We start from the raw sequence: 27,500 nt of genomic DNA on the forward strand, positions 1-27,500 counted from the left end.
ACAATGACTTTGTCCCACCTATGAGATGTGGACTCGAGTCATGTGACTTGGACTCGAGTCAGACTCGAGTCATGAATTTGATGACTTGCGACTCGACTTAGACTTGCATAACAATGACTTTGTCCCACCTCTGCTGCTAAGTGATCGATTCTATGTCACTCCACATGTATCAGGAACAAACTCGGCTTATCATACCTTCAGCGTTGATGAGAACAGATGGCTCAAAGTCAACAGGGGCTGGACTGACCTCTGCCACGGATATGTGGAGTTTTCACTCCTGGTTCAGGGCTGACAAAGATGATAAACACTGCCCCATTTAAAAGTGGAGATATTTTGACTCGTCATTTTAGGTACGACCAAAATAAATTGTGGAACTCGAAGGGCTGCTATGCATCTATCACGACTCATTAGGTTGCACAAGAAGGGTTGCGATGACCTTTCCACCGCGCATTCAAACATTATAATAACATAACGAAGAAGCGTCAACCGACAGAGGGGACACAAGTCCTAGAGGGCATCCACTGAGAATATAAAGCAATGAATGTAGCTTATGTCCAGGCATTAGATGGATTCATACTTTTTGTTTTTTTTGGTAAAAGCACGTAGGTAATGTTTTAAAATAATTATATTTTTTTACCTACGTGACTTTACCGAAAAAAACAAAGAGTATGAATCCTTGCAGTCACGAAAACTTCAAATCTAGAATTAGATGGATTGTTGTATTGAATGATCGTGGCATTTGTGATGGCTTTGGGAGGCGTGTATATATCAATAAATAGATCATCTTCTTGGTTCTTTCGGTAAAGTCACGTAGAATGAAAATAATAAAATAATAAAAAATAAAACATAATAAAATAATTCTCACGACGTTTCGGCCACAACGCAAGCAGCCGTCCTCAGGTGGAGAACAGGTCTGTCGAGAAGACATAGTCTGAATACCGAAAGAACCAAGAAGATGAATCCCTGCAGTCACGAAAGCTTTAAATCGAAAAATAGATCATGGTTGTGATGATCGAGGGAACTTAATACTGAATGCAAATCTTCTTGGTTCTTTCGGTAAAGTCACGTAGAAGGGAAGTAATAAAATAATAAAAATTACTTCCCTTCTACGTGATATTACCGAAAGAACCAAGAAGACGAATCCCTGCAGTCACGAAAGCTTTAAATCGAAATTGAATGCAAATCGTTTGATGTCACACGTAAACAGCAAAGTTAACGCTACCATGGGCCTGAGATCAAATGGAACAGACGGCATTGTTTCCACATACTGGACTGACTCTGGCACTCTGCTTGCTCGTATACGCTCCAGTTAGCCACGTGTTGGTGATTAGGAGCGGAATGCCTTTGCAGGTACATCTCATTGATGTGGTGTGGAATGTTCTACCGCCCCGAACTCAGAACCACGAAGCAACCTTTGATGAGCATATTTCGCCACCGCGTGGCTGAATATAAACACTGCAGCATATATAATGCAAGTCACATGCAACCGCATCTCCAGACGTATCACGAAAAGAAAACAACATGTGATCTATATGCGTCTCATACCTGCCTATTTTATGACAGACCAATTCAGATCTTATTGGTCACCCCATTCCTTTATAAATATCAACGTTCATCTTACAAAGTCCCATCACAAGGGAGAAACACACATTTTTTTGCCCGTATTGAAACGGCTGTACGCCGTATGGACCTGAAAACGCATGAATACGGGTAAACCGTATGGGTTCACAGCTATGGGATATGAAGTCTTGACTTGTACAATGGCACAGTCTCAATTGCACGAAGCTCAAGTGGATGAGAATTCCAGACAATGGGAGCCGAAGCCGAGAAGGAGCGATCACCCATGGAACAAAGGTTGACTGGGCTTTGGAAGGAGGAGGCCCTTATATTGCTGGATTTGTGGAGAAATCCTCCAACTGTCCGCCTGATGATGCTCGTTGTAATTACTACCGAAACGTCGGACTCAGATTGTAAATGTTGTGGATTTGCTCTCCAACACACCGATGTTGTAGTGCTGTTACAAGTAACGGATTGGCACGTTCTGTTTACGTGACAAAAACCTTACTAAATCGGCTGTGTCGGGTGGTGGCGGGTTTAACGACACACATTTATATTGACGCGATCTCACAAACCCCACCCCCTAGAGTTAAGGAGTCGTCACACTGGACACGAAATCATCCACGCGGCCACGCGTTCAACTTTGAATCCCAAGAATCGCGCCCAGGTGCGTGACGTCACGCGGCGCACGCGCACAGGTGCGTGACATCACGCGGCGCACGCGTCCAGGTGCGTGACGTCACGTGGCGCACGCGCGCGGCGTGACGTCACGCGGCGTCTTCCACGTCGCTCAGCAGGGTTTGTCCCGAGGCCCCGCGCCGTGGCCGCTGTCGTCAAACTTGTAACAACAACGGCAAAGGGATAAAAAAAAAGCCACTGAGCAGGTAAATAAGGCGCGTCGCTTCTCTCTGTGCACCGTGCGCGCTGCGTTGCGTGCGTTTTATCAAAGGAAGGCGCTCGCGGAGCTGCGTGAAGGGGTCGGGCGGCCCTCTGTTGTCTACGGAGCCTCGGTCTCGCCTGGATGGACTGCCCCGGCGGTGTGGGGCCTAGCGACTCCCCATCGGCAGGGGGCAGACACTCTGTGCGGCGTCTGCGTGCGAATAGACCTAATTGCGTCAGATCTCGGAAGCTAAGCAGGTTTATTATATAGCACGGTTGGTATTTTGACGGGAGACTGGGAATTCCAGGTGTCGTTGGCTTGGACCGCGAAATGGCCGGGAGAAGATGGCAATGCAGCGGTTGATTCTTGAATCTACGCTGAGTTGTGAATGGTTATTTTTATTCCGAACTTGCCCCGAATTTCTTCCTTGTCAAGTCAAACACGTATGAGGAATTGGCCAAACATCCCCAATGAAAGACACTCGTGAAACAGTATTGAGACAGAGAAGACGTCAATAAATATTCTACTATAAAGAGCAGTGTTGTTCAGGAATCGATTAAAGCAGTGTTCGTCACTGGCGGCACCTGGTGGCATTTAGTGCAGCCCCATCATGCTGTCAAACCAAAAGGGTTCAAATATGTGGCGGCCAACACACTAATTAGTAATTAATGTCTCATCGGCGAAAGTGGCCTCCCTATGAAAATTAGTGAAGAACACTGGATTAAAGTAAATATGCATTTGTACTGTCAACCATCGCTTGGCAATACCGTCATTGATAATTTAATCATTGGAAGTGTCGTCTTCCCTTGCCTCTTTGTACTGTTCATACTGAATTGTCTCGACTTTTAAGCCTCGTCCTTTGGGCGACGTTATTAATATTACAGAGTACTGCAAATATTGATATATGTTTGAAGGTGTGTTTGCCACTCTATTCCTTAAAGACTCGTTCATGTTACATTCAAAAGAAGGTATTACACTGTAAAGTGCAAATTCCAACTGTTAAATCTGTCCTTTTTGCTCTCAAGAATATGCGATGTGTGAAATATGTATTTGCCTTTTATATATTCTTTCTGTTAAACCCTGTGTATTAAAGTTTTTAGTTGCATTTGTAATATATGGTCATTCATATAAATTTGTGAATGCATTCATTTTTTTCAGAAATAAAGTATCAAACCCAAGTGCCAAAGTAAAGATTCACCTCAAAGACACATTCCAATGCAGTTTCTGCCATGAAGACATACTTTTGTTGTGGATACTCTACAAAGAAATGTAATGGTAAATAGAATAGTCCACACATTCATGTTCCTTCATAAGTGAACCAAAACGCAATTGCATTCCTATATTTACAAGCCAGGATCGTGCACTACATTCATCGTTTTGCCTCGGTGCCAGTGAAAATGTTAACACCATCGCAGAGCTCGTCCGCTGGACCAGTCATGTGATTCGCCATCCTTGGAAGTGGGAAGAAAGCAAACGTGAAAAGCAGTGTGCTTGCGAAAATGGATTTTTCCAAGTTTCTGGAGGAGGACTTTGATGTGAAGGACTGGGTGAATGGGGCCTTCAAGGCTGCACAGAAGGAGGCTCCTGGCAAGGTGGACGGTCATGCGTCCACACTTGTCATGAAGTTACAGCTCTTTATACAGGAGGTCAACAATTCTATTGAAGGTATTTGTTGCATGCTGAGGTCCGAGTGTAATTTTTACAAACCCTTTAAGTGCATGCATATAATATGCAACCTTTGCATTAGTAACAGAGTCAGAATCAGAGGGTGATGAGTTCAAACCTCACTGAAGTGGTTGACCCGGCCTATCATCCCTGTTAGGTCGGAAAATAAGTACTTCTTCTAGATTTGAAGCTTTCGTGACTGCAATGATTCATATTCTCAGGTTTTTTCGGTAAAGTCACGTAATCTCATGAAATTGTCTTTTCCGAGACCAAGGTTCTCTGCAAACCTCCGGGCTACCATCAAAGGTTTGTACACGAAGCCATACAAATATACAAACACAGACATAATTTCAACCGTGATGATGGGTACAAACTCAGTAATCACTGGAAAGATGTTATTAACCACGCAAAAAAGACTTAATTACACTTTTTGGACCATCTTATCTGACAGGCACTATTTTAATTTACTTCACCGAGTGTTAACATCCACAGTGTTTAACAGTAATCTCTTCATTGTTCTTTGATCACCGCTCGCCACGTTTCCATTCATTGTGTTGAGCACTACGTGATGTCTTTGATCACCGCTCGCCCTCCGTCCCGGCGCGTCTCCATTCATTGTGTTGAGCACTGCGTGCAGTCTTTGATCACCGCTCCTCCTCCCTCCCGATACGTTTCCATTCATTGGCTACCACAGCCTGATAAGCTCTCCCCCCCCCTCTCCACCTCCCTTCAACTTGCTTATAAGGGATTACATCTTGAATCATTGCTTCACTTGATGCAGCTAATTCGGCTGTGACGGTCCCACCTGATGACGGAGACTTGTGTTGCCTCCGAAACGTCGTGAATTTTATTTTGTTTTGTTTTATTTTACTTTCATTAATTTTAATGTTTTTACCTACGTGACTTTACCGAAAAAACCTGAGAATAAGTACTTCTTAATGGGCAGTCAAAGTTTTGTTATGGAGATAACTTGGCCTCACCATTTGTGGAATTTGCATTACTTGCTTAGGACTAACAAAGTTGAGAATCATCCATTCAGTATTGATAGACATTTTAACTTAGAAATTAAGTTGAATAGAATTTATTTTGAACTGCAGTGTTAGGTAAAAAAAAAGTGCAATATAAGTGTGATTTATTATTAATAGTATGATGCATTGAACTACTGTCTTGGATTATCTATTACCCTATAGAAAACCATAATGGTACTCTAAAGATGAGTAGCTGCAGGCAGTTTACAGAATGCCACAGCACTTAAATAATTCGTGAATGTTTTGTGACTGAAATTATAGCTATTGTACTTTTATTCCTACAGAATGTGTTCGTTTCCATTTTATCTCCGTAAAAAATAGTCGTAATTTTGCTTCCGTTAAAAGTTGCATTATGAATGGTGCTTCAAATCAAGAATGGTGTACTTCTGTTGCAGACATCAGTCAGCAGGCCCTACAAAACCTTCCGCGTGTGCTCAAGGATGTGGAGGCCGTGCGGCAGGAGGCCACATTTCTGAAGGAGCAGATGGCTCTGGTGAAAGAGGATATCCGCAAAGTGGAGCAGGACACGGCTCAGTCCATGCAGGTCTAACCATGCGTCTCTTCTACCGTTACGTGTCATACATAGTCATAAACCATATTCCATCCAGTGCTAGATGAAGGCCTGTCCCATCCATCGCCATTGATCATGGACCTGCAACGCAACAATACAGCTATCACCTGCATATTAACTGTATTCAGCGCTCCATCTCCGTGGTGGTTGTCTCTGGCAAAAGTTCCCTCCTCTTTGGCTGCCGCTCCGTCCTTGGTCTCAACCAGCAGTCATCATCTGTTTTAGCAGCAGTCATCATCTGTTTTAGCAGCGTGTCCTACCAAAATTCATCTACTTTCATTCACGGTCATTGCACTGCTTCTAACTTGTGTATGCTTTTTTTTACTGACTAATTATGAAAAGTAAAGTACTCATGTGTGTTTGTGGTTGTCAAGGTTCTCGTGGAAATTGACAAGGTGAAGTCACGGATGCAAGCTGCGGCAGAGGCCCTGCAGGAGGCTGACAAGTGGACCACGCTGAGTGCCGAGATTGAGGACGTTTATAAAACGCAGGTACGCTCCTGCAGTTGTAATTATGCCTCGTGTTTGTGTGAGTTATGCCACATTGGTGTTAGAACGTAGACTGGTTCTTGACAAGGAAATGCAAATGCAATACAGTTTGAATTATTATTATACCATCTGAATACGACTGCATCTCAGCATGGTATACAGAAACCATGAACCTATTTATTTTTAGAGAGAGACAACCAAAGGAAAATATTGAACCTGGACATTAAGAGGGGTAGGGAGCCGACGGCACAGATTGCTGGGGGAAATTGATTCTGGACTATAGGGGCAGTAGAGGATAAATTAGTGACCTCACATGGCGAAGGTTGACTTGGGGCTTTGAAAGAAGGCTTTGATTTCTGGAGCGGAGACTGCGTGGGAGCACAGTGAGATGCGAGTGGAGAGGTTGCAGAGAGCATGGGGAGTGGAATAGAGTGAGTGGAGAAAAGAGAGGCTGGAGAATTTTGAATTTCTACAACTGGCTCAGGACCGCCAGCAGAGATGATCAACACTCGGCACACGTTTGAGTGGGAAGACAATTTGACTGGCTTTCTTGTATAATAACACTTCACAAAATGTTTTAAAGCTCCCCTTTCAGACTATCACAGTCTGTTGGGTTTAATGAGATGTCATTACTCTAGTGTCGTGCGATAGGTCGACGAGTTTGATGAGTTGTATTTTACGTGTGTTATTTGCGTTTGATTTCATTTGGACCATGCAGGATGTACAATTGATTGCCGGGAAGCTGACAGGCTTGCAGAGTAGCCTGGCCATGCTCGTGGACACCCCCAACTACTCTGAGAAGTGTGTGCACCTGGAGTCTCTCAAAAATCGCCTGGAAGCGCTGGCCAGCCCACATATTGTAACCGCCTTCACTTCTCAGTCTGTAGGTAAGTTTCATAGGCAGTGGATAAAAGAAATGCTTCTTTATGAACACTCACGAGGAAAATTGCTACTTGGTCCTAACTATGACCAATTGGAGATATTCATAATCAACAGCCATAGGCAATCCACTGCTGTTTGAAGGCCTCTCCAAGCTGCTGCCATCTTTCATGACTCTGCAATATAATCATCCATCGAGCACCTGCACACAATCTGATTTTTTGTCTCTCCATCTCCTTGGTCAATATCCTCCTAGATTTCTTCGATCTGTTCCTTGGCTGCATACAATGAACAAGGGGTTTTATATGGAGACACCTTTGTTATAGGAATGTGGGATTTCCACTCCTACTTTAGGGCTGCCAAATAAATTGTCAATAATAGTTTTTCCACAGAAGCACTTTGAAAACAAAGTTGAATTCTAGAGATGGAATCAAATATTTCAAACTAGGAAGCCTAATTCGAGTTTTTTTTATCTTTTCTTTCCTCCAGAACAATCGCACATGTTTGTGAATGTGTTTGGGGATATCGATCGGATGCCGCAGCTCCTCGCCTATTACTACAAGTGTCACAAAGTAAGAGCAAGATCATGAGCATTCATTAAACAATTTGGTTAATTTATCCAGTGCATATGTACCTTTCCATATCCAGAGTAAAAATGTGTTTAAAATCCATAATGAGGCTGACTCATGTTGTTGTGAATATGAAGTGATTGGTTGCAAATTAATATAATACCTGCAGTTGATTGTGTACTGTATTTGAAAGTTAAATGTACAGAGCTATCAGTTCACTTAAGTGTGAAATATATTCTGAAAAGCTACTTAGCTGTTATAATTAATGTTTTTCATGCACATTTATGCTCGATACGCAACTTTTTTAGCATTATACCATTAATTCACCTCTTGTGGGCACTGCAAAAGTGAGCAAACTGTGAGAATGGGGGGAACTGGAACAAATGTTGTATGCTGAGAAAAAGCAATACAGTGCGTTTCTGGGTTGGGGTAGTGCCCTGTGTCATTTCCACAAGTTTGACGAGCAGATGGTTGTTAAAGGGTCGGGCAGAATTCGTAACCTTTTGTTCCACATGTTCAAGCTTGGTGCAGTTGTCAGTGTGATGCTGTCTTGTTGGCAACAGAACCAGCTGGTGTCTGGTGCCTGGAAGGATCTGACCCAGAGTGACATGGAGCCGGCACAACAGCTGCAAGAGTTCTTTGATGTCCTGCTGAGCACATGGCATTCCCAGGTTCAGTGGTGCAGCCAGGTGAGTGCATTTTAATTGCGGGTGCTGGAAAAAGTTTTGATGAAATCTGTGACACGAGTCCAACCTATGAATGTCATTTTCAAAAACTAAGTTTTTACTTCAGGATTAAGATCCATCATCATTTGTCACTATAGAGTGACGTTGGGTAAAGTGTTTACATAACATACGGTGTTAATGTGGAAGTCAACCCATGAGCATTGTCATCATATGGATAGTTCACAATGGTGTAATTTTTCTTACAATGGCTTATGACACATCTTCATACAGACCTGAATGCCACATAGTACCCCCACTCCAACATACTGAGATAAAAACCACACAGGGCATCGTCAAGTTATTTGTTTCACCAGGTGAGAACTCAAGAGACCAGAATAGTCTAATTTGCCAGAGTGACCTGGGTCACGAAAAAGACCAAAGCAAACAAAGTACAGCAATGACGCAAAGAGTAATAGGAACAACGGCAACTGTGTTCATGTTACAATTCGAATAAAATTACAGAAACATTCAAATTATATAGGGTGACTCTTGTACTAACAAGTAAACAGACAAGGATGTATGTTGTGTAGTGTCACAATTCATGAATTATAGTGGCAACCAAATTCAATGGCCAAGCAGAAGACAACATTAGTGGTCGTGTGTTGACTGTACACCAGTGGGATCTAGCAGAAGGAAGGAAGTAAATGCAAGGTTTGATGGCATCAACAACATTGCTCATTATGAATGTAGATCTTAAATTTGTAATTCAACCGATTGTTTACATCGCAAAATGTATTTGGTTTTCTTGAGTCAGTGATGCTAATATATTGCAAAAAATGTGCGATGCAGGTAGCATATACGTTTAAAATGTAACTGTAAACTGCTGTACATGGTATTGTTGGGCATGTGTTTAAAGCACAAAATCACACAGAGTGGGTCGCTGTGTGGTGCAAATTCCACATTTTCTGCATACAAAGGCCACTCTTGATTTCCCAGTAAGTGGTACTTGCATAAAAACCCTGCTTGGAAGGTAATGGCTCAAATCGACCTCCCACCGGGATTTGAACTCACAGACCTTCCTGTCACGCGTTGAGCACTCTGACCACAGATGTGCTCGGGCTGACAATCTGAAGTAGGACACTTGAAAAATGTGGAAGTGACCCATGGTGCCTCGTGATGCCTTTCCCCCAGGTGTTCCGGAAGCCTTACGAGGTGGTGACGATCCTGCTGATCCAGACGCTGGGAGCAACCGTACCCTCGATCCCAGAGCGTGTGCGAGCCACCGTTGACGCGGCCCCTGCTGAAGCCAGGCTCTGTGTGCTGCTGGAGCTTTACGAGATCACCGTACACTTCGCCCGGGGACTCGAGGCAGCTATGGTGCCTCACTTGGGTAATGATGCAACCACAATTGGCCCAATGTGTCGTTAACCCACCACCACCCGATAAAGCCAATTAGTAAGGTTTGTCATGTAAACAAAACGTGCCATTTAGTTACTACTTCAGCACACCGTTGTGTTGGAGAGTAAACACACGACATTTACAACGCTTACAATCGTAATTGGCTGTGTCTGGTGGTGGTGGGTTAATAACATTTATATTTACGCAATCTAACCCAAAAAAACCTCTTTTGCAGATGAGATGAACCTCTTGAAGCTGGGAGAGCTGGTGGAGGCCGTTTACAAGCCATACCAGCAGTACCAACTGGACTACGGAGATCTGGAGGAGCACAACCTGCTCATTCAGCTCAGTGCCGTCCCATTGGTGCGTATTGCATTCGACCGGTGTCATCCTTTGAGGTTGATTTTAGAATTGAAAACCAAAATAGGATTATCATTCTGATATTACTGGAAAAAATACTTGTGAGGGTAAGCATGTACATGTACAGACCCTTTTGTCTTTCTCGGGTGTCCTCATCCAGTGCGGGGTCATGAGGGTCATCTTGCCATAATTTACCACGTTGTCAGTGCAGTTTGGTGGAAATGGGGAGCATAGAGGTAAGAAATACAAGGTCTGAGTAAAGCTATGGACTTTGCTGTACTGTTCTTTGGTTCTTTTCGGTTAAGTCACGTCTAAAAATAAAATAATACATTAAAATAACATATTACGACGTTTCGATTGCAACACAAGCAATCATCATCAGGTATAAAAGAAATAGCAACAAAAATCTAACTAGAAAACTATAGACAGACATACAAGCAGACAGACATCACAACGGCACACGGAGAGAGGACACAAATCGGCACAAAGAGAGGGGTCGTTTCTGTGACGGTCCCTTAAATATAGAGAGGGGGGGGCGGGTACAGAGAGAGGGAGGGGGCAGAGAGAATTAGCATATCAATGAGTGTACGGCAACGTACTGCTGTTGCAAGTAAGATTTGCTGTACTGCCCTGTGCTGCTCACCACGTAGCCCTACATACCTTGGAGAACCCGTTTGTGCCAGGTGGACACCCATCCAAGCACAATCCAGGCATATCCAGACTAAGTTTCCAACCTATGGCAAGATTCAAGTGCATTCCGGTTGATTTGCTTTTCGGCCAGATTTCGTTGAATGATTTTAATGTGAAGACTTTGGTCAGGACTTGGTCACGTGGTTGTTTTCACTGGTGTAATTGGATGTTTGCGATGGATATTATCACGGACAGGAGCGAGGAGACCTCATCGACTGCGTGCAGGAGATGAGCCAATCGGTGAACAAGCTTTTTTCTCTGGCCTCTTCCTCGGCCGAGCGGTGCATCAAGCTTACGGATGGGCTTGGTGTTTGCGGGCTTCTCCGGGCTCTCAGGGCACTCTTTTCCAAGTAAGGATCTTCTTCTTCTTCTTCCCATTCAGCCCGTTTATGGCGACCGTTGTTGTCCACAAGCTCCCGGCAACAGTCCTCCTTTGTTTGCGATAATTGTGAGATACCATCTATTGCTGAAGTTTCCATATCATTCCTCTCCATTCTAGTGTGGCCTCTTATAATGATTATAATTTTCTCAGTCGTCCTCTGCGTGTGCGTTACACATCCAAGCGGGAATGTGGTGCACTGAAGGCCATGCATAGGCAAGTAAACAAAACAGTAACAACTATAATTCATAAGGTGCTAAATCACGTAACCAAATGTCTCGGAATGCCGCAATGGATTATGGCAATGGTTGCCATATAAGTTTTGTTTGGTAATACATATCAGTTGTCCAAAATTTGGACAAATCTGATCGCATGACTACAAAAGATTGTTGTGTGCATTCTAGAAAAATCGTTGTTCATCACACTTTTCGTTGGCTGGACACAACTCCATAACTCTATGCCATTGCTAATAGTAAACGTGTTGCAGGGTAGCAGTTGGTGATGATGACTGCCAAAAAGTTGCCCTCAAGGATGCAGAGTTACTACTGTCGACACACTGCCACATAGTGAATGTTTATATTAGGTAATTAACGATGGATGCATACATTCATCTATTAAAATTGGTCGTTGCACCTGTGATATATGCATCAAATTTGGTGCTTAAGAATCAATTATGTACAATTTACGCAAATTGTGCACTCAGTATGAACCTACATTTAGGGTAACGGAGTACATGAGACAGAACAGCATAAATCATGTTGTTAAATAAGACGAAACAGTAATTTCTTGGATCATGACCCTAAATCATAACAATTCCTCAATCTCTGCGTAGGTAAATAATTTCATGCCAAACATTCAGGCAACTGGGCCAACGCAGTCCTTTATATATGGTTACGTCGATATTGGTTTACAATACAAAAAGCTAGTCACTTTAATCAATTACATTATCTAAAAAAATTCTGTTTTGAGTCCATTTTATTTGTATTTTTTTAAATTTACAATCAAAAGCCTGTTCGTTATTTTATTACATTCATACAATATGTAGTAGTTTTTTTTTTTCTATAAACGTTTCAAATTATGTATATTTTGTTCAGCCTTTTATTTTTAATGTATGATGAAAGAAAACTATGTTGACTTGGTAACAACTTTTCACGGTTGCTCAAGTGTGTTTTTTTTTGTCTACTTCATGTTGTGCAGTGGCTCATTAAACAACTTAAAAATGTGACAACTAAAACAACAGGCAGCTGAAAATTAACCGTTCACTTTTGTCTTTATTTAGCATAGTTGCTTTGTTTATCATAACGTATCAATTGGTTTAATTAAAGTTTAACACGTAGGCTTGCGCGACCAATATTATTCATAATAAACGTTTTTGGGTTGGTAAAAAAGGTGTCAGTTTTGTTGCCAGATAAAAGGGTAAAAAACAACTATCATATTTTTCTACTGGCAAATGAGGTTCCAATGGTGTATTTGGGTTAGATCGCGTTATTTATAAATGTGTCGTAATCCTCCACCCCCCCCCCCCCGACATGGCCAATCAGCAAAAAAGTGTCACGTTGACAAAAGACAAATAGTTCACTACTTTAGCCCACCGGTGTGTTTAAGCATGAAACCACAACATTTACAATTTTTGAGTACGACGTTTCGCTGGTAATTGCATCCAGCATCATTGGGAAATTCGCCAGAATGGTGAGGCTCTGCTCTTGCTCCCGATCTTAAATAGAGCAGCAGCAGCAGCAGGGTGACGTCATCATTTAACTCATCATGGTTTTAATTAATAAAATATATCACATTAAAATAGTACCATTCGCCTCTTGTCATGAGATGAAGAAAAGTTAATTTGGAACGTTCACAAAGAGCATGGGAGCATCACACCGTGTCAGAAATTACTTTGAAAGATGACTCGATGATGTCACCTATGATGTCACTTACCAGCCTCTAATTATAGGACACTAGATGATGTATCTTTGTGCGCCTGGAAGATATTGATAATTGAAAAAAAATGTAGGTCCCACAGCAGCAATAAGCCGAACTAGGTGAAAAGTTTAATGTTGTGTCTTTTTGTGCAATTATTAATAACCGGGCTGAGATGAACTTGCTACACTTGATAACCCAGTTTAACCACAGGTGGATGAGGCGTGGATTGAAACTCAAGATTTCAGTGCTGTCACTTCACTACCGACACAGTCCTTAGTCTCCCCCCCCCCACCATAAAGCCACCAGACCACCTCATTGTGTTGTTATTATTTACTCCTGTGGTTGAAGACGAAGACGCAATGTTTGCTGTGATGATGTTAATCAGCTGGGGAGAGAGAATTGCTCATTGACATTATCTCCCAGGCATTAACAATAATATGACGGGGCTTGTGTGTAGGTATGTGTCGGATTTTTCCGGCACGCTACAGTCCATCCGGAAGAAATGTCGTTTAAATGAGCAGGTGATTGGAGCTCAATTCCAAGAGGATTGGACAGCCTTTCAAAACTCCATACGGTGAGCCCTTCCCGCAGCCTCAGCTAATTATTTTAGACATGCCTCTGAATGTGTTTGTGGAGCCATTTTGACTGCCACTTGCAAGGAATACTGCGCTGTATTTTTTATATTTTCTGACTACTTTGAGCTCACACAATTTCAGTGCAGCTGCCTAACCTATGTATTACATAGTTATTGCTTTTTTAGTGTTTTCATTAGTGTTTTGTACTCCTAAATAATATAGAGATGTGATTGGTTGTAGTTTTCATGGAATGTTGAGGCTTATGTATCACAATAACCACAAACGGTTATAAATAAGTTATATACGACATTTTAAAAACCGGTATTTTTATATTATGCTGACTTCCAGAATCATAGCAACGTGTGGAGAGCTGCTGAGGCAGTGTGCCGATCATGAGCAACAGCTCGTCAGCAAGTGAGTGACTGTTTTGCAGCACATTACATTGGTCTAACCCCCAGATATTACGTGCTTTACAGAGACCATCTTTCCCTCACCTCCGATTAGCACGGTTGGCTATTTATGGTACGAAAAAAGTTGAACATACATACACTTTGAGAACCTTGATTGCACGCTACATGGCTGATAGTCACTGCATGTATTCCAATTAAATCAATATACATCATTAGTATAAAAAAAATCTCTCAACAAAGTAGAAGTGAGCTGTAAGCACCCCCTGTGGGAGTAAGACCAGATGTTCTTCTATCCAAAGTTTGCTTGTTTTCTGAGTTTCCCTGTTGCTACCACATCCCACCAATGTTATGTAATTATGTGCTGCTTATTTCAGAAATATGCTCATATAATATGTATTTATATCCAGCTTACACTGTAAAGCTATTGTAGACGCATGAGCATGTAGGATTGAATGTCTAGTAAATACGCAAAAGTCTGATTGCACTGCCAACACAATTCTACGTTGGTTTAGGTGATGATATCGTGCACGACTTTGTGATTGCGTGATAAGCGTAAGACTTGTGCCAAGCCATTCAAGTAGTTTCCTAAAAAAATTGTCATTCGCTTGTTGAACAGTTGACTAGTCCATCTCATGAAATAATATGCATTATTTTGGTAGAATAATGACTCAAGTGGTAATATCATACGTGGGTTTGTGATTGCACGAGAGACATAAGATTGCGGGTTCACTCCCTTATTTTCATAAATAGTAATTTCTTTATTCTTAGGTTTTTCGGTAAAGTCACCTAGGTAAAAAAATAAAATTGCTTGCCGAACAGTGAAGCTTTTATTTTTCGATTTACAGCTTTCGTGACTGCAGGGATTCATATTCTTGCTTCTTTCGGGTAAAGTCACGTAGAAGGGAAATAATAAAATAATAAAAATACAACAATAAAATTCTCACGACGTTTGCTTGTGTTGTGGCCGAAACGTCGTGAGAATTTTATCATGTTTAATTTTTATTAATTTATTCTTTCCCTTCTACGTGACTTTACCGAAAGAACTAAGAATATGAACGGTGAAGCGTCCGCCTCGTGAGTTATAAACACGCATGCTGCGTTGCGTTCTTCGGTAGAATCATGACGATGGCTGGCAAGTACTTGTCGGAGAGCTACAGCCCTTGCAGCCTCGCAAGTCTGGCGGAGAGCAGCCCCGTGGAGCGCAGGCCCAGCGGCAAGAACCCATGGCAGGACTACAACTACCTCGTCCGTGGCAGCTCCCCCGACTACGCCCGCCTCATGGAGCTGCTCTTCACCCTGAAGGTGCCAGGCAGCCGCGGCATCGCACCGGGCGTGGATCCCGTCAGCGGGCTCGCGCCCATGAGTTTTTACCGCAGATTTCGTTTCAAATGTTTGAGGTGAGATGCCGAGGCATTTAAGCAACGCCGCATGAATGCATATGGTCTTTCCTTTACTGCTGGATGAGGGTCTCCTAACACTTGTGCAGGTCATGGGAGTTATTTGACCATCTGTGAAAAAAAAGCTTCATAGCTCATTGGATTTCTCCGGAATAAATAAATATTTTGATAATTCGCCACGCTTGTCAGTGCGGATTCAAAAAGGTGTGACGCGTGGATGGGGGAGCATAGAATGATGTGGATTGTTGTGCACGGTCCTCTGCTGCTCGCACCGCAGCCTATAACACTTATTAGCCCATGCAAGCACTATTCAGAACCAATCCTGCTTAACTTAAGATAATTTACGATTGGGAGCTTTCAAAACTGTTTTGGCTGAATTACGTCGTTATCCCATCGCAGGAGAATTGCGGTTGGGTGATGGGTGAAAAAGTGCAGTGGTTTTTTTTGCACTTGTGTCCTTTTGCAGTCACAATGTTTAATAGCGCAATTCTGCGCTCACTATCTTATCTCAAAATAATGTATATAGCGCCTTATCCAAGGCACTTTACACAGTATTAACAATAGTACATATGAATGTGATGGTGGAGATGAGGCTAATGAAATATGAGAGGAAGCAATGGGGCAAATCTGTGATGTGTGAATTCTGTGAAAGCGAAATTGATGACAGTAAATGATGATGAATATGTTAAATGAATGGGGAATGAGTGAAAGCCATATGATATGAAGAGGGACAGTAACATTGGCGATTTTGAGGGGGAGATTAAGGAGTCATGGGGTGAGCTATAGAAAATAAGTGCATTTTTAGTGCGGAGCAGAAACTACTGAGCGTAGGTGACTGGTTAATGTGGATGGGAAGTTTGTTCCAGCATGTCTAAGGCACTGGCTCAAAGCAATGCAGCATTGGTTTATTTTTATTGGGGGAAAAAAAGTAATTTAAACACACGCAAATAAATACATTATCTTCATTTCTCCATGACTTCATTCGCATTACTTTTTTTTTTGGCCTCCTTCATTCCGTTCCAAACGACAAACGAAACTCGACCTGCATTAATTTAAATGAAAATCGAGTGTCTCCCTATATGTCCGCAATATCTTGGTTGCTTCGACTGTCACCGTGACATGCAGCGTTCGTTTCTCGCGTATCCCGTCTCACCTGGCATTTTTTTGACGTGCAAAAAACCTGATACACCGCTGAGCACACGTGCATAAAAGAACTGGCTCGGTGGTTTCGTCTTACCACGGGCGTGCGTGTCCGTTTGGCATCGTCATTGCAGGAGAAGGGCGCGGGGGGCAGTAACCTGCTGGTGGAGTGCAAGACGGCCCTGTCGCGCCTCAACCAGCAGGCTCACCAGCTGGCCTTCGACGCCGTCTTCCTGTGCATCCAGCAGCAGCTGAGCTTGGTGCCACGCATGGAGGTTCTGCGATTCCCCTTTTTTGAATGGAATTGTCTGTTGCGTTGTAAAGTCATGAATTAAATGTTTTCATCAAACAAATTATGTGACCGCAGAAGCACAATTGGGAGGTGGTGGTGGGGGTGGAAAACTACAAATTGAAATATAGAAAGCTATTATTTCTTCAGTAAAAATGCCTCCATTGGAAAACAGACCTTTTCTGTCATTGGGCTCTAATCTGGTAAATGTAACCCGTTGGTTAATGTGACCATTAAGTGTGTCATCTGCATTTTTGATCCTGAGCCAATGATAAACATTCCACAGTCCTGTGGTAGGGGCCAGTCTTTCCTTAAAGGAGCACTACGTCTTTTTGTTTCAATTATTTTAAAGATGGGCAACTAACCATGCAATGATGTGTTTAGGAAACTAAATACTGCCTGCAAGAGAGGCATATTTGGTGATGGCTTTTAAGTTATATTCCTGCAGTCACGAAAGTTTAAATGCTTTTAAGTTCTTTGTCATCAGAAATGTCTTTCTTTTATATGATGCACCTGGTATCGAGAAAAAAACAAGTAAAATACTTTTTCATACCTCTGACCAGATTAGCCCCATTTAATCTGATCTCGTCATATCTCAGAAGCTAAGCTGGATAGTGCTTGAATGCATGACAATTCTGCATTAAAGCAGGTATTTTAGACTGCTGCAGGGCTACCTTGTCAGTAGAGGGCAGTGGAGCAAAATCCATATTTCTATTGGACTATGCCCGTTAGTCTGTGCTCATCTCAGAAGCTAAGCTTAGCCTGGGTAGTGCTTGACTGCATGACGACCATACATAAAACAGGTTTTGTAGACTGCTGCAGGGCTACGTTGTCAGCAAGGAGCAGTGGAGCAATATCCATATTTCTACTGGACAATGCACGTTAGTCTTTGCTCCCTGCCTTCACTAACCCACGGTGAATGGCCAGCATGGTAAATTACGGCCAAATAACCCCCGTGACCAGCTTGGCATGGAGGGGCCCTCATCCAGCAGTGTAGTGACCAAAGGGCCGGTACGTGTATGGCAGATGGCTGAGGTTTGTCCGGGAGCCTGTATTAACGGGGAATGTTTTCTACACAGATATGGAGCAGCGGCTCGGGAGCAGAAGTGCTTACAGATGACCTGCCAACATTCGGCTTGTCACCCTTTGAATACATAACCAATGTAAGTTTTATTCATAAGACATCCATACCAATCTCTGCTGTTGGTATGCATAAAGTAGTTGAATTTAATTATTCATATATATTTGAGACAATTTTTTTGCACGTCCAAGCCATATTAATCATCCTTAGTAAAGTTTCGGAAATCTGAGTGTCTCTTCTTTAAAGGCACATTTGGGCATTGGGCAGTGCTTCTCAGTGGTTCGGAGCTGGGAGTAAAAATCATACATTGCTATGTGGCAGACCATTCTCTCCATTGGACTCCCACTGCTGACTTCCCCCGAGAGACGATGGGCCAAATTAACACCTGACCAAGAGTAATTTTTTTTGCGACTTTCTGCGTGTGAACGAGGATTTATTAACATAACTGTAAGGAAAGGAGCGCGTCTTGAGAGGCCGGCTACCGAGGATATGGAGCGATGAAATCGGCTCGTGTGCAAATGCCCGGTGGATTATTAAATTGTAGGATGGGATTGGGGAGGCCTTCAGCTAGTAGTGGTTTGACAAACGGGCTGCATGTATACAAGTGATTGGACGAGCGGGTGAATGCGTTCTGTTAAGATGAGAGAACCGACGGTGTCTTAACGACTGATCACTGCTCTTGAGGTGCTGCCCATCCTTATTGAACCATCCCATTGAAAGTGAAGCTGTAAATCCCATCTGAGGTGACGAATGTGCATCACTTGCAGATTGGGCAGTACATCATGTCCCTGCCTCTCCACCTGGAGCCCTTCGTGACGCAGGAAGACCCAGCACTGGAGCTCGCGCTGCGCACAGGGAAGCTGCCCTTCCCTCCAGAGCAGGGCAAGTGTCACAGAGATACTCGGCAGGCATTGTACTTAGCTCACGCACATTCCTTGCCACGCTACATTACGCTTAACCGGTCGTGCCACGTACAAAACTTTTTTGTAAATCCACTGTTCAATGAGTGCCTGCACCACGCCGTGTGGGCTGTGGGTTTTTTTAAACCATATTTCACCTCGCTGGTAAGTGTAGCTTTGTGAACTCGGGTAGTGTAGAGGTCTAGTAGTACATCGATGGATTTTTCTGCACTGTCCTCTGCTGCTCACCATATAGACCACAGATGGTCCATGCCATGTCAGGACCTATACAAACCATGTATTATTGGACATGTGTGTCACTAGTAACACAAGTGTATTATAATGTCCACGAATAATCTTGGTGCTGTGTATTTAAAGTATTTTAGATTATGGATATTGAATGCTTATTGTGTTGCATTGTACATTTGTATTGTAATTGGTAGTTGTGCTTATGTGTGGGCATTTGGTTCAAATGTTAATCCACTATGCATGAAATTTGAAATATGATGCCATGTAAAGTGGAGTAAAAATATGAGTGTGTTAAAGGTAAACAGTACAGTAAAACCTTGGATTGCGAGCATAATTCGTTCCGGAAACGTGTTTGTAATCCAAAGCACTCGTATATCATTTGTGATCACGTGACGCTCGGCAGACAAAGCGTATTGTACATTTGTATTGTAATTGGTACTACTCGTATTGCAAGACCTCGCTCGTTTATTCAAATTCATATTTATTTAAAAAATTAGCTCGTCTTGCAAAACACTCGCAGACCAAGTTACTCGCAATCCAAGGTTTTACTGTATTCATATTTTCAGATTGGTCAGGTAGCATTGCAGTTGTTCATTTCTGTAAACATCTGCACACTCAAACAAGAAATTAGGCGGCACTTATCTCCATCGGGTGCCCTGAACGAGTGGTGGGAAATTCCATATCCCTATGACAAGGAGATCACTCAACGCAAAGGACGACTTTTTAATGTATTGAACCCAGATGTATGTTTGACTTAATTCAGCCCCCGACCTCTTACTTGACTCGTAATCTTGAGTGAAGTCACTGTAACCTTTGTGTCACCTGGTCATGTAGATAGATCAGAGGACCACTGCTCAAAGCATTCACGCCTTCTGTGTTTTCTTTTCCTATTTGTATGTATGTATGTATGTTGAACTTCTTTCGCACTGTACATAGCCAACAGTGCTAATCGTAGGTGCAGGAAATTTAAGGGAATGCCAGTGAATTGAAGTCATTGTTGAGTTTTTTTGGGGTGGAGGTTTTGTGCTTGAATCTCTGTGAGAGTATGTTGTGGAAGGCCAGCAAAACTGAGACATGTTTGGGGATTTTCACAGAGAGTTTGAGGAGGCGGCGGGGGTTGGGAGGGAGCTAAATCCTCGTTTCACCCTTAAACAAAATGGAATACGGTACTTGGCGTTAATAACCCACAGCTGTGCTGCCGCGCCAACCCTTGTGCAAATTTGCGTGTGTTTTTGTTGTTTGTATTGGGAATGCGCTGCGCATGCGGGAGAAGAAGCAAGCCATCCTTGGTGGCTGGCTCTGCAGCCTGTGTTGGCACGGGCTGTGCTTTGACGCACAGATGCATTGCATTACAGCATTCCAAATCTCTAATGTTTTCTGCATTCCTGAAAATGACATAGTTTTTTTGTAAAGGGTTTATACACACACACTGAACGTTTACAATTCTCCATTTTCCCCTCTCCTGCGGAATTGTATAATGAGTGCCGAGTCCCCCGACTGTTGTGGCGGAGACGGCTGCCAGGCTGGGCCGTGTTGAACATGTGCTGCCCGTGTTGTACAGGCGAGGAGTCCCAGGAGCTGGACAACATGGCCGACTACTGGCTGGGTTCAGTGGCCCGAGCCACAATGCATATGTACGGAGAGATGATCCTGCAGATCAACCTGCTGTCCCCTCACTCCACCAAGCAGCTCGTCACCGACATAGGCAAGCGACTCGCGGCAGAAGCATGGTTCACAAGCTTGATCCTTGTAAAAGTATGGGTTTGCTGCGATCTTACGATAATCCTTTACGGAATTGATTGTCGATTTTTTTAGAAAACCAAGTTTTTATGATTATTATTATATAAAGGTATGAAAATGACATTCGACTTCAATTAATTGTTGGCATCGGTTGAATCGATTGGCGTGCCCCGTTCAAACCGCACGGTGCATTCCAATGCGATTGGTCGAGTGGCAGCGATCGTAAGGCATCGGCGTTGGGTCTCTAGGGTCAACGATCGGTACGTTCAATTGTTTTTTTGCTTGTTTATCATCGATAACAGCGAAAAAATGCAATTAACCCGACGGTGGGAAAACGAGCAGCTTCTGCGGGGAAGTGGTCGGAAGACGTTTTCCTTGCTCGAATGGGCATGGCGAGGTGCTCACCACCACCATTGGCACCTTCCCACAATGTCATTGACTCACCAGAAAATGGTTGAAACTGGTAGTAAATTGTGTGTCATGATGTGTGAGGACGGTTATTTGCAGCCATGTTTTAATGACCCTTTATGCACTCTGTTAAATCAAATGAGCAAGAATATGTATAAATGCTAAACTCAATACCTAGGATATCAGTAAAAATAAACACTGCAGTAATTGAAAAACTTCATCGTAATTTCAGGATGCGTATTACATTTTTATGAACTAAAATTGGCCTCATTGACTGAGTTTCTCCCTTAGATAAAGCATACTTTCGACAAAAATCAAGGTCATGGAAAATCTATGCAAGTAACATTAAATGCAAATGTTAAGCTTGTATCCTGGGATATTACATCGTCCACTTTTAGTAGTCGGATTATTTTCCAGGCAATACTTGGATTTTGGTGATCGATTAACCGTCAGAAGACTGCAAATTCAAGTCTTCTTTAGTGATGTACACAGTCTTTTAAAATGAATGCCACCATCGTGGGAATTCATCAGTGGTTGTGCTATGGAGAGACTGGCCCCCAATTGTGGTTGTAACAGCTGTGGCGTATATAAGCATCGGGGGCAAATTTAGACCAGTGCGTGGGAACAAAAAACTACGACGTTTCAATCGCAACACAAGCGTTTGTCATCAGGTGTCGAATGCTTGTGTTGCGATCGAAACGTCGTAGTTTTTTTGGTATTTTTTGTTATTTTCTTTTAACCTATCTACGTGACTTTACCGAAAGACCCAATAATATGAATTCCTGCAGTCACGAAAGCTTTAAGTCAAGATTTGTTGGCAGGAATGATCAGCTGTTTACATTTGACATAAATAGATTTACATTCAAATTTAAGTGACCCTAGCCATACCCACGTAGATAGTTCTACGTGGTTCTTTCGGTTAAGTCACGTGACTTTATCGAAAGAACCAAGAATATTAATTTCTGCAGTCACGAAAGTTTAAGTCTGAGGGGTGGTAATTTCACATTTCCTATGTGGATTCCAGTCTCTTGCAAATGAGCCCCATGCTCACTTGAGCAGGAAGTTACTTTGCTTGTCTTCTTGTGTATTCTCTACATACAAGGAAATGTTCTCCCTTGTGTAGGTCAGTCCGTCCGTCACTTGAGTTGTTTTTGAGTCGATTGAGTCAGGCTCGTTCTGGCCGGAAGGAACCAGGGGCTTAGTGTATCGATGATGAGCCCCAAACAAACCTTTTATTTCTCATCTGTCTTCCCTCTCCTCTCTAATTTGCTTCGTTGAGATTTAGCAATGATTTGATAAAACAAATACATTTGGAGGTAACAGATGGGGGGACCAATGCTGTCCTTTGGGGTGTGTGGGTGGGTAGGGAATTACATTGAGAAATGTCTGGTTGAAGTACATTTAGTAAATCTGCACAAGTGTCATCACAATGCATAAATGCAACGCTTCTAATCCACCGACGCTCCCTCTCCCGCCTGCCCAATCCCCTGCAGACTACTTGGTGAACGTGATGGATGCCATCGGACTGCAGCCGTCGCGAGCCTTGCAGCAAATCCTGACGCTGCTGAAGGCCCGCGCCGAAGATTTCCGGCAGGCCGCCAAGTCTGTCCCTCGCCGCATGGCCAGCTCCGTGGCCGCCATGAGGGCCATTGACTACTGAACCTGGGGCAACGGCTCTGTGGCCCGCGGTGTTGATTAGCCGGTGGCCCGCAGCAAAGAGGGAACACATCTTTTTTCAGAGTGAACATTTCCCACAATAATATGGAAATTACGTTTTTTAAGCAGGGTAGGATATGTCATGGAGCGCAGTGTCGGGGATTCCAAATGGGATTGTGAGCAACCTCTGATGTGCATCGCGAGAGGGAGTTGTTAGAATTGTGCATGTACAGCCCTTTAGCCAATCCACTCCTAGATGAGAGCCCCGCCCCCTCCCGATGCTGTATGGATCGTGGGAATTATTTGACTATGGCTATTGGTTGGCGTAGGCGTGGAGCATGACCATGGAAGCAGTACAGTTCAATTTATTTTCCGTGCTGCCCTCTGCTGCCCACAACCCCGAAGCCTATAACACCTGTTAAGCGCTATCCAGGCTCCAGCCTGCTTCGCTTCCAAGATCTGATGAGACAGGTTGCATTCTTGGTGATTTAGTCATTAGTGTTGTGAGGATAGGTATACCAAATTTGTAGGTAACGGTCCTAGAGTCTGATCAAAGTTCGATCTGTAATTTTAAAGTTGTCTTTTGAGAGCAACTAATGTTCCAAATGTGTACAAAGTGCAATTATTGTGTGAGAAAAGCGAATTTTTGGTTGTTGGTAACATAAGTACATTTTTAGTACAATATTCTCAACGTTACCTAAAAATCACCATAATGCAGTATACTGCATGCTGTATGTACACACGTAACTTTATGAAGTATTAAATAATATAATCTGTACGCTTATGGAAACGCCCCAGTGAAATGTGGAGAAGATAGATCGGAAGCTTGGCGTGTAGTTATTTCTAAAATTCCGCTTGGGAAACTTGAGCTGGCGCATGGCAAAACATGAAGAAAATTACTGTTGTATATTTCAAATGATGGGTTTGACAAAACTAATCGGTGCAGGAACCAATTAAATTGGTTGATGTGGTAACACAGTTTGGTCTGGGGCACATGTTGAACTTGTATTTTTGTACAGCGGTTAAGCAGATTGAATACATTTGGTTTGCAAAGACAACTGATAAAACACATGACTGGCGTGGTTTTTTTTCAGTGACCCTTTAAATAATGAGTAGTTTGGCATTGTTTCTGCTATTGCCTGTGAGGGCATTGCCAAGGCAGGAAGGCACCTGAGCAAAGTCATTATTTTAAAGTGGGCAATGCACCCCACCAGCAAAAAGCTGTTAGGCAGGTTGCCCAACTTCATGTTCAGCACAACGTGTCTGTTGTAAACAGCAACAGTTGATGTGTGGATCAAATTCGTAGCGTCTCGACGCTCAAAACAACCATGGAATGGTATTCATTTCTCTTCTGCGCCAGTGGAGAAATTCCACACCTTACGGTCGGGTGCAGTTTCTCTGTATAATAGCCATTGTTGACCTATCACAAATTGCTACTTATTTAACGACCCTGGGGGTATGATGAGCCGAATCATCCCTTAGCTGGGAATTTAACTTGTGCCCTTGCGATTGCAAGTTCTGTCGAACTGAGCCGATTAGCCAATTTAAATTAAGTAATTGGCAGCTCAAATTGTGGTCGACTACTTGAGCATCCTGAAAATGAGAATGCAGGAAACCCCCATACAGGCCACGCCTAGCGTGACGCAGATCATCACCTCGTCCAGGGCACACGTGGGAAGAGGGGGTGAGACTTGTTACAAGTATTTTAATGTTATATCCCATTAGCTGAGTAATCAAAATCAACTATCCGTAGAATCAGATAATCCCAGATCGAGGCTTGAGCGCTTTGACAGTGCCACTGGCCTGACTTTAATGGGCATAATTTGTACCGTATTTATTGTAATACAACCCTTTTTTATGGAGCGCTCCTCTGATACAGACCTGTTAATTGCCATATCCTCTGAAATCTTGCCAAAGAGAAAAATGCAGTGACCAATAAAAATGTATTTCCGACAGACCTGTTCTTCACCTGAGGACGGCTGCTTGCGTTATGACCGAAACGTGATAATTATTTTATTATGTTTTATTTGTATTATTTCCCTTCTACGTGACTTTACCGAAAGAACCAAGAAGAAAAAAATAAAAATGTCCATGCTCAGACGAGCGATAGGCAGTTTCCATCTCTTTTGGTAGTCCTGACCCAGTTACAGACATCCCAAATTCCTATGCTGATGCCTTGTCTCCCCATCGGTTATACTCTTGACTGTTATAATCTTGATTTGAAGCGTTCGTGACTGCAGGAATCCATACTCTTTGGTTCTTTCGGTAAAGTCACGTAGGTAGAAAATAAAATCGATCACGACGTTTCGAGCGCAACACAAGTGTCTATCATCAGCTTTCCCACCTGATGATGGACGCTTGTGTTGCGCCCAAAACGTGATTTATTTTATTTTATACCTACGTCACTTTACCGAAAGAACCAAATAGTATACTGTTATAACTTTTTTTTTTAAAGTAGTACTCACTTTATTAGCCCCGGAGGTCATGATGGAAGAGTTGACCCTTGGTGAACTTGCAACCTTTCTTTTGGGAGTCGAGCACATGTCCATAGTAAGGTAGATTTACTGAACCCAGAGTGCAAATGTATCATAAGTATAATAGATGTGTGCTTTTTAATGTTAATTCAAGGTAATGAATTGCATTATTACCAATGACGTTTAAAAAAAAAGTCTTTACAACCTTTTACTATGAGAACATTACATTAATCTGTGTACAGATTCATCCGCTTATCATTTGATCAGTTTTGCTCAATGCTTTATTATGATATCCAAACGACCAATTTAAAGTTGATCAATTAAAGAGGCGTATCATTGCAATGGATTTCTGGAATTGTGATGAGATGCAGGTTATGTTGTCATGCCGCAAAGGTCAGAAAGACCTTTGGTAAAATATATATCGTTGACGTTCTCATTTTGTTGGTGAACAATAGCAACGCAGCAACGTGATCACGGCACAGTCTGGTAAGGGAACGGCTAGACTCCATGTTCCGTTTAGCGGTCGCCAGGACTCCTTTAAAAATGCTTCGCGTCAAAGTGACTTTCAGCACCACCATCCCTTTGAAAGCTCAAACCCATATGTCCCATGCCGTGCATGGCCTGGTGCCAGTGTCACAGCAATGCCAGGCTGAGTGGAATCTTAAACGAGCCACATACTCGCAAACTTGCATTGTTACGGTGTCGGCTGTAGCCACTGGCTTAATTACATTTTCACCGTGATGTGTGGCAGTGTATTTGCAGGGGTGTAGCTGTATTAAAACCAACAAAAATCGCAGACTGTACTTTAAAAGGGAAAGGTGCAGCCCTGCAATTAATCGCTTATGCCACCACTGGTGGAAATGCCTCTATAATGTGCAGGAAACGTAAATGTATTTAGCAAAAAGAAAAGTGAAGATTCATTTACACGCATGTATATTTTAGTAAGTGCATTAAATATTTACAATTAGGCTCCCACAGTAACATTCATTCTGTTCTCGCCATAAAGTTATGATTACATATTTTTTCCTTTTTTCTCTGCATATTTAAATATTTTTCTAAATCAAGTTGTCTCTGAAATCACCATGCAGAATTTACCTGAAGGTGTATTTTGTTCCTGTCATCCGATGACCAAGGCACCCTACGAGAGCATGAAAAAAGGAAGAAAAATCATGAATATGCATGGCTACAGTTTGTGTCTGAAAGTTTGAGGTGACCCTTTCATTAATTTCGCCGGTTTTCAATAGAGCAAGTCATTAATAGCGACAACTTTATACCAAAGTTTAATGCATAATGGATCATCTCTTCGAGAATTATCGCGCCCCCACCCCCCACGTTACGGACGGGCGCATTAACGCTTTGGACCGTAGTCATAAAGCTTGGACGAAAACGGAACAAAGGGCTCCGTCTGTCCTGTTTCGACCCTCTCCGGGTCTAACAGTGACGAATAAGGCTTTTAAACTGTCTCACAATTTGGCATTGATAAACAGGAAGGAAACAACACTGGGCCACAAGAAGAGGAATCACAAGCCACATGGTGAGCCGTTTCCTCGACGTGGTGGGAATGCGTGCGGCATGCCAGAAATAGATCGTCATCACGGTTTCCTGGAAAATCACTCTGCCACAATTCGGTATGCAGACGCCAGGCAACGCACACCGGACGCGGGTACGTTAGTACACCTCGTGAACACTTCAGGTTACAAGGAAATTGACTTGACATTTTCCATTAAAATCCGTTTTTATAAACTGTGTTGTCAACTGCTAATATCCGTCCATTTGGCGCGATAGCGGGAGCAAGGCCGGATTAACGCAGAGGTTTTAGGGGCTCGGATTGAGGCCCCCAGCCCCCCCCAAATACATAGACTTCTTTATAATTGTGTTGAAACAATTCAGTAGCAATATGATGAATCCCATAGGAAATGTGGTAAAGCCATAGCATCACTGTATTACTTCTATCAGTTGTGGGCCTTACTTAAAAATAATTGTACTTAAATTTAGTTTGACAAGATATCATATTTAAAAACTAGAACTGAAATAATCAAGGTGAGTCACTGCGGAGTATTTGGCATTGAGCCGTGGGTGGTGGCGAATATGGAGACTATAAAAATAAACTTAACTATGTTGCTCTTTTTCAAAGCT

At 42.8% G+C, this 27,500-nt stretch overlaps 1 protein-coding gene across 1 annotated transcript; it reads left to right on the top strand.

Annotated features, from left to right (window-relative positions):
• Positions 1-2,310: 2,310 nt before the first annotated feature.
• Positions 2,311-23,957, top strand: COG7 (component of oligomeric golgi complex 7). The gene is made up of 18 exons (XM_078594243.1): positions 2,311-2,441; positions 3,596-4,102; positions 5,526-5,674; positions 6,076-6,192; positions 6,908-7,076; positions 7,558-7,640; positions 8,201-8,326; positions 9,494-9,692; positions 9,936-10,063; positions 10,946-11,100; positions 13,504-13,620; positions 13,970-14,035; positions 15,147-15,333; positions 16,703-16,843; positions 17,937-18,020; positions 18,706-18,820; positions 20,648-20,791; positions 22,728-23,957. The coding sequence occupies exons 2-18, from the start codon at positions 3,937-3,939 to the stop codon at positions 22,892-22,894; spliced, it is 2,313 nt and encodes a 770-aa protein (XP_078450369.1). The 5' UTR covers positions 2,311-2,441; positions 3,596-3,936; the 3' UTR covers positions 22,895-23,957.
• The last annotated feature ends 3,543 nt before the right edge of the window (positions 23,958-27,500 follow it).

The sequence above is a fragment of the Lampetra planeri genome, chromosome 5 (assembly GCF_965212315.1).
Source record: "Lampetra planeri chromosome 5, kcLamPlan1.2.h2, whole genome shotgun sequence".
NCBI lineage: Eukaryota > Metazoa > Chordata > Hyperoartia > Petromyzontiformes > Petromyzontidae > Lampetra > Lampetra planeri.

Coding starts and splice junctions, on each gene's coding strand:
- COG7 (XM_078594243.1), top strand. CDS start 3,937: ATGGATTTTTCCAAGTTTCTGGAGGAGGACTTTGATGTGAAGGACTGG. Junction 8,327..9,493: donor AGGTTCAGTGGTGCAGCCAG/GTGAGTGCATTT, acceptor CCTTTCCCCCAG/GTGTTCCGGAAGCCTTACGA. Junction 14,036..15,146: donor GAGCAACAGCTCGTCAGCAA/GTGAGTGACTGT, acceptor GTTCTTCGGTAG/AATCATGACGATGGCTGGCA.